Source organism: Anser cygnoides, chromosome 4 (genome assembly GCF_040182565.1).
Source record: "Anser cygnoides isolate HZ-2024a breed goose chromosome 4, Taihu_goose_T2T_genome, whole genome shotgun sequence".
Lineage (NCBI taxonomy): Eukaryota > Metazoa > Chordata > Aves > Anseriformes > Anatidae > Anser > Anser cygnoides.
This window is the reverse complement of record NC_089876.1, coordinates 62,087,163-62,107,257: the sequence shown is the minus strand read 5'-3', so window position 1 is coordinate 62,107,257 and position 20,095 is coordinate 62,087,163. Positions and strand designations below refer to the sequence as shown.

Below are 20,095 nucleotides of genomic sequence, written 5' to 3'. Positions count from 1 at the left end.
GCGCCCCAGCTCTCCTCCTCCTCCTCTTCCTCCTCCTCCTCCTCCTCCTCCCCGCGCCGGGTGATGACGCGCGGGCTGTGACGTCACGAGAGGCCGCGGCGGCGGTGGCGGCGGCCGCCATGAACTGGCTGTTCCCCCTCGCCAAGGGCGGCGGCGGCGCCGCCTCCGGGGGCCCCGCGGCGCTGCCCGCCCGCACCGGCCTCCAGCAGCAGAAGCAGCGGCAGATCGAGGCCCTGCGCGCTGCGCACGCCGCGTGAGTGGGGCCCGGCGGGCCTGGGCTTCGGGGGGGTGGGGAAGGGGCGGTGAGGCGCCGGCACGGGCTGCCCGGAGGAGCTGTGGGTGCCCCGTCCCTGGAGGTGCCCGGGGCCAGGCTGGGGGGGGCTGGGGGCCGCCTGGGCTGGGGGAGGGGTGACCCTGCCCAGGGCAGGGGGCTGGGACCAGGTGGTCTTTAAGGTCCCTCCCAACCCAAGCCATGCTGTGGCAGCCCCACTGGCTCTATAAGCTGCTTTGTTGGTGTACAGCATTAATTGTTGGTTATTTTTTAGGAACTTGTTTTGTTTACCTGCTCCCCACAGGTACCAGATGTTTTTTTTTTCCCCCCAGTCAACAGCCACACTTCTTACAACGAAACCCTCCTTTCTCTTGAGGAACCTCAGCTAGCTCTATGCTGATCAATTTTGCCTAACTTTTTAATCTTTTATCAGTATTCATTTTCTTTTAAAACAAGATCCACGCTTCATCTCTTCCCAGTTATGTTTTGAGCAAGCCTGTAAGCACTCACCAAGCTTTCTAGGACTTAATTCCATTGGAGTGGAATGATGGATGCCTCCAAAAACCATCCGTAAAGAGAAAAGACATAAAGAAGCTCTTTATTCACTAGAAAGAAACGCTTTCACCTGCAGGTTTGATAGTTGCAGACAGCTCACTGTCCTGATATTTTGCATCATCGTACAGGAAGCATAGCTATGACAATATTGCTTATTATTATTGCTTGCCTAAACTTAAATCTGTTCAGAGCTGGTTTCACAAATATTTTTGAAAAATAGATCGCTTCTCTAAGAAGCTCTTTCTGAAGCCACGCAGCAGCTTACCTAACTAGACATTTATGTTGGGCCAGCCTTACTTAGCCCTTTATTCCTACCTGTTTCACTGTACCAGGGTGATGAGCTCATCCAGAGTTAAATCCTCCAAAAAGGTGATTGTTTTTTGTCAAGGTCAGCTTGCTGGGCTGGTTTGTTACCTGTTGATCAGGCCCCTGTTGAAGTGTGTACAGGGATGGCTGCTCAGCTGTGGCTTTGGAGCAATGTAAACTCGCTTGTCTAATCCCTCTTCAGGAGAGGTGTAAAAAGCAAAACAAAGACAAGTGAAGGAGCATGTTCTGGCAAAGCATACAGTTTTTAAAGTGAGACATTTTACCTAATAAATCTGGAGAACGGTGCCTCAAGGTGTATTTTTTTGAAAAGGTCTGTGTATTTGTGCGAGATTTCAAAAGTGCAGAGGGTTTTTTGGGGGTGGCACTGCTGTGCTTGCTTAAGCAGTCCACAGCAGCAGAGGTCTGTAGGCATATTCATTCGTTAAGCCTTACAAAGCGTTTGTTTCCTAAGGAATGATGGAGAAAATGTCGCTCTAGTGTTTTTGTCTCACATGTATATTTTGTTATTCATTTTAGTGTAACCCAACTGAAATGCTGGAAATAAAATTCTTAGCATGGTATAGTTTCCCTAAGTTAGGTAACTTTTTTTTTGTTTGTCTCAGGTAGTAAAAGCCCTGGTACGTGTGATCTTAATTTCGTTAAAGTAGCTTTAATTTCATTAAAGATCCCTCATACGTTAGGAGCTCGAAATCAAGTTGTTTTGGTGGTGGTGGCTGTTTTTGCATTTAAAAAATACTTTTCTTGTATTTGCTTTTGTCTTAGCCGAAGTTAAGAACGTGCCGTTTTTCCATTGTACCCATTCCCACCTGGGGGAGGGACAACTAACTTTGTTGTTCCAAGGGTTTGCTCAAAGGAGGTTGCAAGAGTTTGGATGGCTCAGTGAGATCCTGGGTTTCTTGTATTCTCTCTCCCACTTCTCTTCTCCCTCCCCAGTTCCTATGGGTCGCCCAGGTGAGGAGAAAGTGATTATACACCCTGCTCAGAATGATTTTGTAGCTGGCTTTTAAGAGCGTGACAGATCCTTGTAGTGCAGGAACACGCATGAGCGATTCCAGGGAGAATTCTTCGGTTAAGAACGAATTGATGATGGTTGCTGTGCGCGGGTGTTGTAGTAGAGCCCTAAACTCTGATGGAGGGCTGTTTCGGAAGGTGGGTGCAAAGAGGCTTTCTGGAAACACCCAGGTGCCAGAATTACCAATTCTAGCTCTTTTCTCCCCTCACAAGGGAGCTGTAGAGGGGTGAGGGAGAAGAGTATAGTAACCAGGTGCAGGCAGGAAAAATATGTGGAAGAGGAACCAGTCTGCTTTTCAAGTGTATTTTGATTGGGACATTACAAGATGAAGCTGATTTTCTGCCCTTTCTTTCCTGATCTCAGCCTAAGTGTGTTTACGTTGTCTGGAAATTATTCTTCTGAGCTTCTACTCCTCCTCCTCCTCCACATTCTTTGGGATGCCATCTTTCAAAACATTCCTGCTATGCATGCAAATCAGAGTGTGCCCTGAATGTTGAAATCAACTTCCTATTAACGCAGCTGCTTTTAGCGATTTTTCTCAGTAACTAGTCCCTTATGAGGAGTATGTTTGAATCGAGTCTCGTAAGATTTCATAAGGCGTGTGTTGCTTCATTTGGTGGTTTCAGGGGGTCTGGTCTGGCTCTTGGTTGTCCCTGGATTAGGGCCTTCCAGTTTTTGGCAAGTAGCTCTTCTGCAGATAAAACTTCCTTAAAATATCCGCATAAGTGCATAGAACTTGGTGTATGCAGACAGAAATACTATTAAAGAGTAAATTCATCTATTAAGAAAGTGAGCCCAGTGTTGTGTATGCTTTAAACACTGACTAGTAAGCAGCGTAGTGGAGCAATATCTGGTTGTGAACCAGTTACAAAAGCATTGGCAAAGTAAATGTTTCATGGGAAAAGATGTAATTGTTAAGAAAGCACTGATGTGATTGATATATTAAGCCAGTACGAAGAGGAAGATAAGTTGGGAGTGCTGACAGATCAGTAGGTAGCACAATGTCTCTGCCTGTACTTGCATTGCTTGTGATAATGTTGAGGTTTAAAGGTTGCACCTGCTATTTTTTTGCTTTAATCTTCATATTCCAATATTGCATTCTGAAGCATATTAACTTATTCCAGTGTTTTTAATTTTATTGTTAGAAGGCTTTTCAAAACTAAGCTAAATAAAAAGGTCTAAGGTCCTGCCTTTTTTTTTGGCTGTAGGTACTAAGGCAGTTATATTGACCATGGATTGGATGCTAACAATTTCTTCTTTGACAGCATTGCAGAAATTCAGAAAGATGTGGAATATCGGCTGCCCTTCACTGTAAACAACTTGACAATTAATATTAACATGTAAGTAGAGCGAGATGCCTCTGTGCACGTCTTGAAAATTAAAGTTGTTCTCACAAACTATAGTATAGAACATAAGTGGGTTGCATCTCGTAACTGATTTCAGGAACCATAACCCCGATTTGCACTAGTAGTTTTAGTAATCCAAGTGAAACTAGCTCTGTACAAGAGGCAGGTGCTAAGCTCAAAGCATAATTATATTTTGCTGTGCTCAATTCCCAAGATATCTGCATGTTTTTAGTTGAAGGCGAGTAACAGAAAACTGAGAATTTGAGATGTCTTTGAGTCCCCAGCAGGTGAAAACAAACAGTAGCTGATGAATCTGCTGTTAACTCCTGGTATTAACTCTTATCCCAGTGAAACTTCTGGACTGTAACTTGAAAGTGCTTTGCTGTAACATTTCCTATGAATTTACTTGAGGGGGTGCTTTTAATGTAGTAATGGTTACTTTTCTATTTGCAGCTTGCTTCCACCTCAGTTTCCTCAGGAAAAACCCGTCATCAGTGTTTTCCCACCTGTGAGACATCATTTAATGGACAAGCAGGGAGTTTATGTGACTGGTCCGTTAATAAATAACGTATGTATAATCTGTAGCTCCACATATATCTACTGCTAATAGCAATTTTACTATGTCATGCTAGATTATTGACAGTATCGCTGAATAAAAAAAAAGGCTAGGGCTGATTCTAATCCTTCTTAAGTGTCCTAAGTCTGAAAACATAAATTCAGTACTGTTCAGTATACTACTATTCATTCTGTTACTACTATTACTGAGTTCAGTGTTACATATAGCTAAAACTAAGTTATTATAGCTTAGAAAGTTCCTATCGCTTTTCTCATTAATGCCAATAGCACAGTTCTTGTTTCTCTGCGGTGTATTCCAAATAAAGGAGAAAGATGGTTTTGGACTGTTTTGTAACCTTGTGCTTTCTACCCTAATCCTGTTAGAAAAATGGCAAGGTTTTGCTCTAATATGCAGGATTTTCGTATGCTGTTCTTTTTTTTTCCTTCCCTCTGCCAACAAGGATGGGGGCTGGGGAGCAGGTTGTTGGTTTTTGTTTTTTTTTTGAGTGACTTTTTATGAATGATACAATTAATGATGCTTTTGGTCTCAAATTTAAATCTTAATTTATAGATTTGATTTTTTTCAAATGTAACTGGGTACTTAAGTTTTTGTTTTTCATTAGAAATGTTGAACTTAATCGTTTCTCCATTGATAATGGAATATGCATAAAAAAAAACTTTTAGTTTCTGTTCAATTCTATGTGGCTTTGTCACTTAAAGAATTTGGAGCTCTTGCATAAGTAGTTTACATTAGGCAATATATCCCTGAAATCACCTAGCACGCTGCCACATGTAATAAATGACCGTGTTCAGTGTATGTTGGAACTGCAGAATTCCAGGCATGATTTTTCTTTTGCATGTAGCTTAAAATTCGTTTTTGTTTGTTTTTAATACCAGTTTACAATGCACTCAGATCTTGGAAAAATTGTTCAAAGCGTACTGGATGAGTTTTGGAAGAGTCCTCCAGTTCTGGCTCCTAGCCCATCATCATTTCCTTAGTAAGTATCTGTAACATGGTGATCGGTGTACATGTAACCATGTATGTTAACTTTTTCTTAAAAAAAAAAAAAAAAAAAAAGGATCCAACCAAGTATTAGGAGGACAGGAGCAGGAATAACGTAGTGGATTTGTTGGGTGACATATATGCCTTGCATACACACAATTGCATGTTTGATGGCGTTATGTTTTTTAAAAGCACTAGATTTCATTGGATTTATATATGACACTTTAAATGCTTCTATGTTCCTGAAAATGGCCGAGTATTTACAAATAAATGAAATTTTGAATTTGCTGTAGATCGTGATCTGAGCAGGTGTGTTTCTTTGTATTCTGTTCATAATTTCCCAGGCTTGGAAGTAGTTTTCTGTTGCACATCGGTAACTATAGCTTTAAATAATCATACTAAATATGCAAAAGCGGCCTGAGACACTACAGTCTTGTCTGTACAGCCGTGCTTCTTTTGGCTGACAGTGATCCTCAGTTTAGATGCAGCTGCAATTGTGAGTTTAACAAACAATTCATGTTATTTAAAAGTAATTATGGATATGTTGCTGAAGCTGTTAAATACTATATCATAAACAAGAATTAATGAATGATACGGATGCATTTTGCAGGACTTTAAGATATAAAGAACTTAAATTTACATTCTCCTAAGTTTTTGAGAAGTATGCGCGTGCGCATGTGTGTATTTGGGTGCTCTTTAAGGATATAGCTTAATAAAGTTGTGTATCTGTCTTGCACTATAATACATAAAACAGGCTTTCTAATGTTAGAAGTAAATGAGAACAGAAAATGCAAAGTTTATGGTCTTTTAAAAATTCAGTGTTGTGTCTGTATGCGGTCTAGCAATTATAATTGAAATGATAAGAAAAATGCTGCAAGAGGTTGCTTGCTGATGGTCACGTTTTCTGTTGTTTTTAGCCTTTACAGCAAACCAGCTGGAATGCCTCCATATGCTGCTCCTCAGGGGTTTCCATTTCTTCCTCCATACCCGCCTCAAGAAACAAACAGAACAATGGCAGCTGTGCCTATTTCTGAATCAGTTTCTTCGAGCTACACAACAGATAAGCCTGCTGCTCCCTCTTACGGCTTGATTACTGACCTGCCATTACCTGTTCCAACAGCAGAAGTGGTGCTTCAGGTCTGTGTATTGAGGTTTGCTGCTTAAGTTACTCTGGGTGCAAGTTCCCTAGAAGGCACACGTGGCAGTGCCACAAAAATCAAAGGACTGTGCAGAACTGCTTTGCAGGTGCTAGGAGAATGAAACTATTATTCTGGCTGTGACAAAAAGGTTGTTTAGAACAAACCTGAAGCCAGACAAGTTTGTCTTTCTGAGTTTTGGTGAAAATACAGTTATCATAAATATCTTTGAATATACTTTTGAGCTGCACTCTTCCCCTGCAGCTGTGGCTGTTTATCCAGCCACAAAAAGTGAGGTGCTTTTCTATACAGAATTTCGTGCCCAAAAGCTATCTGGTGAGAACAATGTGCAGTGTCAGGCAGTTATTTCTCATTGTCCTGCTTCAGATAGCTTCTCTTCATGGATCTTGTGTGTCTGTATTTGCACACTGCTCTAAACCACGGGAGGAATATTTTTTGAGTGTCTTGGAAAAGCTTCACATGTAAATGTTTAGTCTTTCTCTCATCATGTGGATAAAACCTTGTCTTTAGAAACAAGCTTTTCTTGGCGGATACTTTTCTGGTTTTGTAAATTAAAATTTCTACTTGCTATGAAGACTTTTTTTTTCTTTTCTAGCAACTTTTTTATGAGGGGTGGGCTGGAAAGACGTGCAAAAGATCAGAATGTCAATTTCTTTTCTTTGTTCTCTGAGTTCTACACCACCTCCGTGTTTCCTGGGTCATTTGTCTATTGGGAAATGGAGGACTTAGCAAGACAAAAGAGCCAAATTTGGAGGAAGATAATTCTATGATATGCCACGTCAAACATCCCTGAGTATTTTTGTTGTCATGGTTGAGCTGAGACTTTTTCTGTTGGGAGACAGTGCTTACAGCTGCTTATTGCTTTTCCTACTTGTTACTGGCAAATATTTATCTCCAGTTTTGGATTAATCAGTTTACCTACTAAGAAATTGTTCTTTTTTTTTTTAAATCTACTAAACATTTCTAAACTTCCATTTAGGTTGGCCAAAATGGATTTACTTACAAGATGCCTGATATTCCTGATACATTTCCAGAACTTTCAGAACTAAGGTAAATTTTCAGAAGGTAATAAACTTTCCCTAGTCCACAGTTACTGCTGTGTGTGATTTTGGTCATAATTCTGTATATATCACTGACAGGTTTTTGTAGAAATGATTAATAGAATAACTACCAGTTATCAAAACTGTACAGTGAGAAAGTAAGCTAGCTTTGTATTCAGATTTGCTTCTTGTTTAGGGTTTTTCTCAGTGGGAACAATACTTCAGGATTCGACACCAGGAAAAAGTCTTTGCTTACACTTTTTCTAGCTACTAGTATTCTGCTGTCTTCTGGGGCCTCAACAGCAACTTAACTGCCGTTAATACAGTAGAAGGGAATTTCAAGAGCTTACTCCTGAAAGGAAGAAAAAGGACAGGGAACTGGATTTGAGACTGGTTCTCAAGTTACATTCTTTTAAATTGCTGGACTGTAGCAGAAGGTAAACAGTGGACTACTTTGTGAGCAGCTCAGCACATGTTGCAGGATTGGGTTAGATAAATCCAGGTGGTAGATTGCCAGCTGTCCCAGGGTGAGTCATCTCCTTATCTGAATACTTCATACACATCTAATGCAAATATTTTCATCAAAATATATCTTGTCATGATCCAGAAATTGTATCATTGTTCCCATCAACTTGCTAAGATCTAGTGAGACAGCCTTCTTGATCAGTTATGTGGGTTTGAATAGATTACTAACTAGTTATTAATTCTGAAAGAGCTTTAGGAAATCAGTTCATTCCCTTTCTGGTTTCACATCTTTTTGCTGTTATCGTAGTTTATTGGTTGAAAAAGCTGTCCTTTCAAAATGGAAAAGACCTCTCTCAAGAAGGACTTGTGTGTTTTTTGTTTGTTTATTTCCCTGGATGCTTTCCTACGGGTCTGTGTTGAATTTAGCTAAGTCAGCTATAAGTTCTAGTGGCATCCCTAATATGTGGCAGAAAGTTTGTGCGTTGGAACGTGTTCGGGGGGGTGTTTGTTTACAGAAATAAAATGCTGTTATCCAGTCTTTTTCCTTCCAGGAAGACCAGACTAAAAGTCTGACTCTTCAAAAGGTAGTTGGGGTGTTAGAATTTGTTGGCAATATGAGTGTATTTAAGTCATAGATGATAATGCAGCTGTGCTGAGTAGCTGTACTGAGTACAGGTGGCAAGGCTTTGGTAGATGGGGGCTGCACAGATGGTCCCTGTGAGAATGAGCCAAGGTGTGCCTCTGTGCCTGGCACAGTTACAGACCCACTGCAGGACAGCTGACCTGATCAGCAAAGCTTGGGGCACCTCTTTGAAAACTTATCTAAGAAAACAAAAAGCATCGGGGGAAAGAAAATGTGCCATTCCCATGAACACCAAAGTCAGTAAAGAAGGGAGAGGAGGTGTTCCAGGCACCAAAGCAGATATTCCGCTGCAGCCCATGGATGTTTTGGAAGAAATCACAGTGGAGCAGGTAATTCCCTGCAGTCCCTGCAGAGGACCACATCAGAACAGATATCCACACTGCAGCCCATGAAGGACCCCATGCTGGAGCTGATGGGTACTGCCTGGACACTGCAGCTGTGGAGAGCCCACAGTAGAGCAGGCTCTCATGCCAGGAACTGCAGCCCACAGAGCGTACGCACACTGGAGCAGAGGAAAAGTTTGAGGAGGAAGGAGCTGCTGAGACAGTGTTGTAGACTGACTTTTTGTCTGTCTACATTTCCCAGTAGACCCCCATTTCTCCCGTGCTGCTTGGGGAAAGGGGAGGTGGGAGAGTTGGGAATGAAGTAGTGAAATTGAGTCTGGGGGAAAAAGGGGCAAGATGGAGAGAAAGGTGTTTGTTTGTTTCTCACAACCCAACTCAGCATTAAAGTAAAATATTTTTTTCTATGTTGAGTGTGTTTTGACAGTAACTTGTAGGTGATCTCCCTGCCTCTATCTCAATCCATGTGTTTTTCCTTCTTATTTTCTCCCCATGTCCTGTTGAAGAGGGACGTGAAGGGAGCACTTGGGTTTTTGTCTGGCAACCAGCCAAGGTCAACCCTCCACAGTAGCATTAAAAACCACTTTGAAGCAAGGCTTGAAATGAGAGATACTTTTGGCTCTTTAAGTGCGCTGCTGTAGATACACAATCCAGGAGAAAGGGTAAAAAGCTGTGACCAAGCGTCCTGCATCTGTAAAGTTAGTTCCATGTGAATGTCTTAAACGTTCGTATTATTGTTAATTTTAAATGTGCTTTCTTTTTGTTTGAATACAGTATATCACAGCTGACCAATATGAATGAGCAAGAGGAAGTGTTACTGGAACAGTTTGTGAATCTGCCACAACTGAAGCAAGTCATTACTGATAAAGATGAGCTAGTGAAAAGCATTGAAGAGCTGGCAAGTAAGATGTCAAGATAACTAGCGTCTGTGGCTGTGTTCTGAGAACCGAATCCTTTAAAATAATAATAATTAATAATAGTGACTTTATTTTACAGAAAAAAACTTGTTGCTGGAGCCTAGTCTAGAAGCAAAAAGACAGATAGTGCTGGATAAAGTAAGTGAATAGTATAGTCTTTTTCAGAAATTAGTTGTAATGTTTTGTTTTTTCGGGGAGAAAACATTCTTTTTCTTCCTTTCAGTATGAGCAACTCACACAGATGAAAGCAGCCTTTGAAAAAAAGATGCAAAGACAGCATGAACTTAGTGAGGTATAATCTCTATATCGTATTATCCTTTAAGAATACTTTAGTAAAGTCAAGTTTTATTTGTATCTTTACTCATAAAGAATATTCTGGTTAAATTCCAATTTTACATGAAATAGTAAGATTCACGTTCAGGATGAAATAGCAACCATTTTGAGAGCAAAATAGTGCAATTGCACTGCTATTTTTCTTACAGTATAGTAGAAGCAAAGTTGGAAGAAGGCATATGATGAACTTGTAGTGCTGTTCTGAAGTACAATCCTGGGGCAAGGAGTTCTAAGAATAAAGTCATTTTTAAAGAAGGCTTGTTTAATTAATAGTACCCATTTAACGTCATGATCTTGTAAACCTGTACCTGGTAAAAATGACTAAAACCATTGCTGTGGAACTTTAAATTCTGTGTTTCACTTGGTATGCTTACTTTGGGCAACATGTTACATATGCTGTCAAGCTCACTTCTTGCACTGAATCCCTTCTAGATTAATAAGGCTTTTATGTAATAGTAATGCTCTGTTCACATATCCCATATTTATATAGTCATTTTTCTTGTTCTTGGAAATGTGGATTTTGATGGACAATTTAATATTAAGAGTTTTTGTTTTTTTAGAGTTGCAGTCCAAGTGCTCTGCAAGCCAGACTTAAAGTAGCCGCTCATGAAGCTGAAGAGGAATCTGACACTATTGCAGAGGACTTCTTGGAAGGCAAAACAGAAATAGATGACTTTCTTAGTAGTTTCATGGAAAAGAGAACGGTATATAAAATACAAGTAATTGTAATCTGAGAGATATACAGCGCATAGTGATTAAATTTAAGGCAGAGGTTTGAGCAGTCCTTTGATTTAGAACAGTGCTTTAGCAAGCTCCAACAAAACAAAAATGTCACTGTGTCTTCAGTCTATTTAAAATGCAGTCTGCATTCTGAATGCACATATATTTGAGGCAGGAATGAAAAGATTTCTTCCATTAGACCCTTACCGTGCTGTTGCAGGTATTTTTGTGCCACTTTCTCTGTATCCTTTACAGATCCAGGAAACACAGCCACATAGGCTATTTTAAATTCGGGAAGTCAATATAGCATGATGTGTTATATTAAACATCCCTAACGCACAATTTATTAAACTTCTTATACTAATTAATCTGTCGATGGTTATCAGCAAATAAGCAGCAGGTTCAAAACCAACTGTTCTTGCTCATGCTGTGACAAGCACAACTTACCGTGTAGCGTACCTTTCTTTAAAGTTACCTGCTAAAGGCATTTCATAAAAGAGGAAACCTTTCACATTGTGGATGGAGTGATGTTATCAATACACACAGTTGTTCAGCCTGAAGTTTGGAGGGAATGTTCATGGGTCTTTCCTTTCTTAAAGAGCCTGAGAAGTAGCTAAATCATTGAAGAGAAACTACAGTATGTGTTGTACAAATTTCTTTCAGAATTCACTCTTCCTATGTCTTATTTTCTAGCTCTGCCACTGTAGACGAGCCAAAGAAGAAAAACTTCAACAGGCAATAGCAATGCACAGCCAATTTCATGCTCCGCTATAGGTAAACTGCTGTTTTAATATTTGTGGTGAACTTCTTTTAATCTACCACGTTGTTACCCACACTTCTGAATTGCTAACAGCAAATGGATTTGTTGCAATGTTTAGTGTTCTAATAATGCTTTGTTTGGGAATCAAGTATGTGCTCCACCTATTGTTCATCAACTCCTCCAGAAATGGTTTTAAATGCAAAATATCTAATTATGGAAATTTGTCTTTACAGGCTTCCTGCAGACTACACCTGCCAACAGAAGAGTGAAAAACCCAATAAAGCACACTTTTTAATAACTATTATTTGCGAATAAGCATTTCATCTTATGTGGTTGTATTTATAGAAGAGATTGTATACGGAGTTGGGACTGTTTTTGTACAAATTAGAATGTCTCTTTATATTCTCATGGTACTCAAGAATCCTTCTATTGCAATCTTTGCACTAATTTCTTGTATTTATTGTTGATAGTTCTTATTATATTTAAGTTCCTGCTGCTATACCCCATTCTTCAAAGATTAAATATCTGAACATGTAATTTTGACTAGCTTTTTACATTTTTATAAAAACATAATTCATATCTTTTGTATTTTGAAATTTAAACAGGTTTGGCTGTGGAAGTTTGAGATAAATGGTGATAGGGCTTTGGAAACTGAAGAAGCTCATATTTGAGACTGTCAGTAAATTCACAAGCTGTCTTTTCTTGAAGCCAAAATGTTTAAGAATAATTTTTTTTACTTTTAGGTAATAACACAAAACTAATTATAGCCTGTACTGTGTTTTGGATAAGTAGATTCAGATTAAGCAAAGGATGTGTTGGAACAAAATATGTTGGAATCAAAATGGAATAAATGAGCTCTGTGTAGATTTATGTTGCTCAGTAGCAGCAATGCACTTGATGTCAGGAGTGGCTTGGTACCTGGCACTGTAATTAAACGCAACTTTCATCTAAATATTTCATTTTGATATTTGTTTTTACTTACAGGAAGATAAAAATCAGGTTATCTTCTAGCTTGTGTGTTAGGCACGAATGTGTTCATTGTGTGAGGAACTCAAAAGCGCTTTACAAAAAACTAATGCTGAAGTTCTTTGTGAAGTAACAGTTACTCTCTATGTTAAAGGAACAATGATTTGGCTAGGGTTGTATTGTGTTTTATGTTAAGGCCAGTGATAAAACCTGGAACTGAGCCTTAATTCTGCCCTTTCACCACTCAATCTTGACTCAGGTGAGGATCTTTTGTAGGATGGGGTGTATTCTGTGAGAGTGGGTAGGACCAAATGCAGTATTGTAATAGGAGAAAAATACAACCCCTAAAAACATACGTGTATGTTCTCTCTTGGTCTTGCAAAAAGACAAATTCTTTTTCTTAATTTTGTCAGTGAATTAGGTTTTCATGGGGACAGTCAAGTACCAGAAGAACAGAAGTAACTACAGTTCTGGAAGAGGAATAAGGTAAAGAACTGATTAAGTAATCTGTCAGAAAGCCTGCTCCTTTCTTGTCAGAAAACAGTTTGGAGATAACCTTCTTAGCCAAGACAGGCTAAGGTCTGTACCGCAGCCTAGTGAATCTTCAAATGGGGCTTTAATCTCAGCCCTCTTGTACTTCACAGTTTTGTTGCTTGTCTTAAGCTGCTGCCATTCAGGGCAAGTATAATAATTGCTAGTGTTTGAGTTTTTTTCTTTTGAAAAGCTGGGCCAAATGCTGAGATTGGATGTCCCTAGGTAAATACAACTATTGTCCAAATCAAAAAAGATACTTAGGTGCCTGAAAAAATAAGTAGTTTATAAGTGCCACCAGTTAAGCAATAATGTACAGAATATTTTCAAAAAAAAAAAAATACACACCAAAAACATTTCCACTGAGTGTGCATAATACTTTTTTTATTGATAGAGCACTTCTGCTAGTTTGCTAACTAAAGCCCTACTTTAAAATGATATTGAAATGGTTTCTAAGAGGTTTTGGAAACAGGTCTCTGAGTAGTGTGATTTCTGCATCTCTAGAGAAGTTAGACTTAAGTCATCAGTGTTACCTTCTTGGCAAACCCCATCTACTTCTGTGTTGAGTGACCAAGTTGCTTTGAATCTTTGAGTATCTAGCTAAGGAAGCTTAAAGACTGGTCATGCAATTCTATCCAGGGCTGTTGTTTTTTTGTTTTATTTTTCCCCAGTCCTTGTAAGAAGAGAAAGGGACAGATGAGCCAACGTCTAGTGCTCTTCCTCAGTTGGACTATTTTCCTTACACATTTTATGTTGCTATGAAATGACAGGCTTCTGTCTTCATTTTCCACCTCCTGTCCAACGTTACGTGGTATATTACAGTGCTCTTCTGCTGTGACTGAACTCTCCAGCCAGGTCACTTTCAGATAATTTGCTTCCAAAACTAGAACAAATTCACAGCATTTCAGCTTTTCCTCTTTGGTTAGTCCTGTTTTCCAAGAGATCAAACTTACAAATGTAGGTCTTCGTAGCGTCCTGATGGTAGCAAAGGTTCTGATGGTATGTCAGTCTTCCGTGCAAGTTCTTAGTACAGTGTTTCTTTTTCAGGGGTATCAACGTTGAAAGACCTCTCTCATCTCCCTTTTTATTTTCTCTCTCATATCTGTTCCTATTTCTAAGGAGATTTTTCCCCTGTTGTTTTTTTTAGTGGGCACAAACCCATCCAAAGGAGCACAGAACTCCCTGAATCCAGTAACAGTGTACTTGGCGAATTACAGGTGTCCTGTGAAATATGCAGGAATGGCATCCTTATGACCCTTAAAAGATAAACCAACCTGCTGTTGTTTTTTCTGTTGTTGTTGCTTTGTTTTTTTAAGTCCAACATTATTTGTGCCAATGCAAACGTTTTTCTTATATGTAACCTTCATACTGTCACCAGAAGACAGGGTAGAACAGTGATAAATACTGTCAGAGTTAGCTGGCTTCTAGCTTGCTAGTTATTCACCGTTAAGCATATTCTTTATTATATTTTACAGAAATGTGAAGTGTAGTTGTAAATCCAGCTTCTACACTTCATAGGGAATTGTTTAGAGGATGGAAGCTGCTGTTAGATGCATATCCTAAAAGTCTTTTGAAATGTGTCAAGTGAGCTTTTAAGCAGCCTGAAGTAGTAGGCTACTTATAGTGACTGGTTTCTGAAGGACCTTGCATTGTGTAACGCTCGTACTGAGGTGTTATGCCAAATGGAAAAGTGAAACGAGTAAGAAATACAAAAGTAAGGAGGCAATTTGTCGTTGGTATTGCAGTAGTTTGGGGTGGGTTCAAGGGCACATTCTGTATTGTAACTGCTAATTGAGTCTGATTTTGCATCTTTAAATACCTCATCTCATTGCAAAATGGTGGTTTTTAAGCTGAATTTAGGCCTCTTGTTCTTCCCTGAGTCAAGAGACTACTTAAATCCAGAAGTGAATTCTTTATATAGCAATTATAACTGATGATATTGCAGACCAGAGAAACTTTAAAATATGTCTGAAATCAAGTAGGTTTCATTTTAACTGCTGTTAATGGTACGTTCTGCTGGGGATTATAGAAGTTTTTCTTAGATTTCACGGTGTATTTGACATGCTAACTTTTCTGAAAGACAGATTGTCAGATACAAACAGCTATGCTAACCACCAGTACAAGCAAAAGACTAGAAAGTTAGATCTGAGTAGTACCTAATCTACTGTAATTGCTGTATTTACTTTATACATACTCTTGCAGTTTTGCCAATTTGGACTTTGACCAAATACAGAAATCTTTTAGTCTTGTTTCTATCTAAGTTCTTACTACTCCCTCTGAAGACTAGGAATAATCTCTCTTAGAGACATTCAGGTAAAGCTGAATTAAAACACTGGCAAGAGAGTTAAAGTCAGTTATTATAGCCTTATTGTGTACATTATTCTGAATAATAAATACTGTAGTGTGTTAAACATACAAATAAAGGCTTTGGGATTTTTAACAAAACTGGTAATTGTCTTAAATTATGGGTAGAGCTGTGTATTTCAGGAGTTGGGTGGATACAGAATTGTGTTGGAAACTGGTGCAGTAAGCTACTCAAAGACAAACTTTCATTCTTTGTATGTAGTGATTTGAGTTTTTACAGCTTAACCCTTTCAACAGCAGTAATTACTTAGAGCCATCTTCACTGAAATAGGTTTTGAAAACCCACATTGCAGCTCTGGCTACTGCTTTTGTAAATGCTGTAGTTTGGTCAGACAGCTATAGATATCAACTTTAACATTGTTCTTTGAAGCTTATTGCTACGTACAACACCAGTAATAAGGGAATACTTTAACAAAGTAAGAAAATGACTACATTATTTAATCATCGGAAACAATAAATTAATCTGAATAAGCTTGACAACTAGTAGACGTAAAAACAGGTCCTTGACTGAATTCACTTACTGATTCTAGTGAACCAGTAAAGTTTCATTAGCTTCTTTTACAGAACGATCTATATTAGGAGACCACTAAATTTTAAGATGTAAAATAATTTGATTTTCTGTCTCCTTGTGTTTTACTGGCAATTTAAATCATGTAAATAAAGTTGAATGCTTATTTTAATATTCCTTCCCATCTCCCCATTCTCTGGCAATGTTTCTGGTGTCTCTGAATTCCAGCTTTGCTGTGCTCCTGGCCCTAGAACTTTGGCAGATATTTCATTAGTCTTAATACTGTATAAATTGACCTACTTGCAACTTACTTTCTGTACCACATGTTCCTCCCTTCACAGAGAAATTGTCAGAAACTTACCTGTCACTGTTTTTCAGTCACTGTAGTGTTTACCTATCTCTGTACTATAGCACGGAACAGTGACCAGCCAATGTGAAAGCTGTGCTCGAGCTTCAGCTGGAAAATTGTCCCATTGCCTTGGCTAAGATAGTGATAAACTTGAGGATTCTGTGTGCAGATCAGGGCAATGTCCTTGGTTAAGCATCAAGTTAGCTTGTGATAAAATCCTTATCTTCATTGCAAAGATTACCTCTTTGTTATTGCTGGATTTTAATTGTGACTGATTTCTGTCATCAAACACTTTTTATGTTATGTAAACTTGTGTTCTGACTGTCCCCATATCTTCAAAGTATGTGGTTCCCCTCCCAGTCATTTTACAGAGAGCTTTACTCCCTGCCTCCATCCTTCTATTATTTTTTCTTCCTTGCTTGTAACGATACTGTTCAATCTCAGCTGTCCCCTCCAACTTATTTCCTCTTATTTCTCAGCTTTTCAGATTCCAATTTACTACCTTTATCTATGTTGTGTATAGAGCTGCTATTAAAAGCAGTTGATGAATACATTTTGTCTGTTCTTCAGCTGGACATCATGTGTAGAAAAAACTTTCACTGTTTGATCTCATTACCCTCAGTGTCCTCTAGATACACATTTTCATACTAAAGAACAGCCTGAACTGTTCTGAGGTTAAAGTTACACTGCAGAAACCTCTAATACTCTTCTAATCCCTTCTTCCCAGCAGTTTGTTATGCTCATGTGTGTCCTATTTCAAATTACAGTGGACTCATGCCAGATTTGCAAGGATTTGCAGCAAAGGGAAGATCCCTACAAGGCTCCAAGAAATTAAGGTAGTTCATAGTGTGGTTTGCTCATCCTTTTTCTTTTGCATAGAAGAAATGAAGGGATGTAACAGACTCCTATATAATGAACTCAAGTTCACTGACAGCAGCTGTTTTCAAGCTGTAGATTTCTCCACAGTTTAAAGTACTGAACTCAAGTATGAAAGTAGGAAAGATAAAATAATCCCTTGACCTCAGTGACAAAATGCCTCTTGAGTAACTGAAGAACTGTATTACAAGAATTGGGAAAGCAAACCTTTGTTTCATTCAGCATTATGAAATAACATAACAGTGCACCTTAAGTATTTATTTGGAAGTGTTTCTCAGCAGGCTAATAATGTCACAAATACATACATTACAATGATGAAAACAATAGTAAGTAATGCAGAATTTCAAGGACTCACACATCAGAGAGGGCTGCTAAGCAAAGACTTCATTTAAAATGTTAGTATGTTAGCTAAGAACTTGCATTAGCTCCATGAGGATAGTGCTTTGAGTATGCCTATATTCCTGTTCTGCATTTGTTTCTAAACATATTTAAGAAGGTGTAATACCATGATATACAATTTTACATTTTAAAGATGCACAATGGTATTGCCCAGTCTCAAACTCATTTTTAGGAAGATAGCTGTATGTTTTGTTTCATTGCTGACTTTACAGTATATTTCTTTACTTTGAGAAAACCCATTCAAAATCTCCTCTAATACCATAAATTTTACAGGCTATGTTCAAAATATGAAACATTTTTAAAAGTACAATTAAAATCAGGATTTTCATTCATTAAAAAGCCATAAAGATTAAAAACCAGAAGGCTGGATCCTCAGCAGAAGGTAAGTTATCATAGCCCTATTTTTAATTGAGTGACAGGAATTTATCAAACTGAGAATCTGGCCTTTCCAGTGTAACAGTAAGATCTACATTGTTAAGAATTAAATTCTTTCTTCAAAAACAGCAGCTCTCTTAAGAGGATATTAATTAGGATAGTAATGATACTGAGGTTTACCTACTCAATAACAAGTTCTTAGAACAAAATGAAGAGCCATTCCGCAAAAGCAGACTGAGTAAGAAAATCTAAAGCTTCTAAATTGAGGTATATTTATATAATTCTGCCTGTAAATCTGTACTTGAAGAAGTAGTAGGAAGTGCCATCAAAGTAAACTTACATCATTACCATGTTTTGCTTTATTAGAACTCAATGCTACATTGTTGTCTTCTAGGAATTCAAAGCAGACATGAATTATATATTTAACTAATTTGCTTTAATTGGGGGGTGGAGGAGGAGGAGCAGGAGTCGGCTTCATTTGGAAGCCTTTTAGTGAGTTTCAAAACATCCCAAGTTTTAAACATTTTTCAATGGTTTATATCTATAATTATGAAAGCTATTGCTCCTACTGATAAAAAAAAATGAAAATTATTAAACCAAACTTAAGACTGAATTTTCTATTGTATTGTTCTATTCCATAATTGATACTAGAAAAATGGTTCTTTGAATCAGTCTTAAATTAGCGTTGCTATGCTCAGGTTGGCGAATGCTATAAGGGAAATTCTGTGTGCAGATAAAAAAAACAACTTTTAGGTTAGTCTGAACAATAAAATTTGGAAGAAATACAATAATTCCTTTATGGGCATAACCATCTGGATGCTAATTCTGGATTTGGAGCAATACTTGTAGGTGACTTTTATAAGTAATTTTAGACTGTGTACATACCTCGCTCCCACTGAAATACGACTGACAAGTAGGAGTCAAAATAAGCCAAAGAGTCTAGATTTTTAGTATGTTTAAAACTTTACCTTTATATCTTACTTAGGCAGTTTTGAACAAGAGTAAACTATAAATAACGTTTGAGAACAAAAGACAGAGGCTATAGTACACAGCCTAACATCTTTCATTTTAAAGGGATGTTTTACCACAAAGATTGTGTTAAGTATTGTTATAGTCCTTGAAGTTTTGTTCACAGAAACTACTGAATTTTCAACACTGGTTGAGAGTTGAGTACAAACAGGATGCATTCACGTGCTTCTTACTAAGGAATCCTTCTGTAGTATCAAAGCTGCATTTGTTCCCTAAGCAAGCATATTCATTTGTTAGGTTTACATTGCCTTAAAGGATTCTAGTAGGAGAATATGCAAAATAAGTAATTGTTGGAATTCAAAAAGTAACACCTCTCATGGAAAAAACAAAGGATGCTCACAATAAATTTGAAGGCAACAAAAGCTATAAAAATAAGTTCTGACTGCTTCACCAGTAGCTTAGCACTAAGTGGATCTTCAACTTTGTCCATATATGTAAGAGTACTTTGGAATTTCATGTCTTTGCAGAATAACTTATTTTGTACAATAAATATGGAAATGTACAAAGTAAAGAATAATTATGTGCAGCATTGATAAAGTGAAAACAAACACCACATTGGCTTAAATTAAATATTCATAACAGCAGAGATTACCTTTCATTAGCATTATGTCTAAAAACTAATAATGGCTTGTTCTGCTTAATCTTTACTTACACAATTGCACAGTTCCCTTTCTTTGGATTATTTCTTTAGGCCACAGACCATTCCCATTCTTTATCTGATGAAAATGCATCATTCCAGACCATGAAGGACTTGGCTTCATCTAGATCCTTTCCTGCTGAAAAGGTTATTTCAGACTGCCAGACACACAGCTTCATCTGAATCCTTACCGCTGTCCTCGCTAGGCAAGCAGCCGCCCCCACTGGGGGACCTGCAGCTTAAGTCCTCCACACCAGACTCCTGATCACTGTTGGCTGAGAGGTCAGGATCAGAGCTTTTCAGGTTGTCCTGTGTCAAAATCAAGGCTGAATCCTCATCCCCTTGTGAAGGGCTCCGGGATGGGAATGATTTCAGATCGCTGCTATACTCCTGGGGAGTATTGGCTAAACTGTTGGTGGAAGCAGAAAGCCCTAATTGTTTGCTTCGGTCTTGCTGCTTACTCTGGATTTTATTATCATTTAATTGCATTTTCTGAAGATTGGCCAGTCTCTGAAATCAAGAAAACAGTATATATTACATGCACCCATTTAGGACCCAGGGTTCCTTTTAAGTGTCTTTGCCTTTTGAAAAATAAATAATTTAAAGCCCAACCCAA

At 38.4% G+C, this 20,095-nt stretch overlaps 2 protein-coding genes across 7 annotated transcripts in view; one reads left to right on the top strand and one right to left on the bottom strand.

Moving 5' to 3' along the window:
• The first annotated feature begins 38 nt into the window (after positions 1 to 38).
• On the top strand, positions 39 to 12,397 carry VPS37A (VPS37A subunit of ESCRT-I). Its single transcript, XM_048049821.2, has 12 exons — positions 39 to 253; positions 3,431 to 3,505; positions 3,965 to 4,079; positions 4,964 to 5,064; positions 5,987 to 6,206; positions 7,206 to 7,276; positions 9,490 to 9,617; positions 9,712 to 9,770; positions 9,856 to 9,924; positions 10,526 to 10,669; positions 11,379 to 11,459; positions 11,679 to 12,397. Exons 1-11 carry the CDS (start codon positions 120 to 122, stop codon positions 11,457 to 11,459), a joined length of 1,197 nt encoding a protein of 398 aa, XP_047905778.1. The 5' UTR covers positions 39 to 119; the 3' UTR covers positions 11,679 to 12,397.
• A 4,890-nt stretch (positions 12,398 to 17,287) lies between these two features.
• MTMR7 (myotubularin related protein 7) overlaps positions 17,288 to 20,095 on the bottom strand; it is a 67,099-nt gene continuing 64,291 nt past the window's right edge. For all 6 annotated transcript variants that reach the window (XM_066996783.1, XM_066996784.1, XM_048049816.2 and 3 more), the window contains one exon: positions 17,288 to 19,989. In XM_066996783.1, coding sequence (XP_066852884.1) covers positions 19,633 to 19,989 — 357 coding nt within the window. In that variant the 3' untranslated portion in view covers positions 17,288 to 19,632. The remainder of the gene's footprint in view (positions 19,990 to 20,095) is intronic.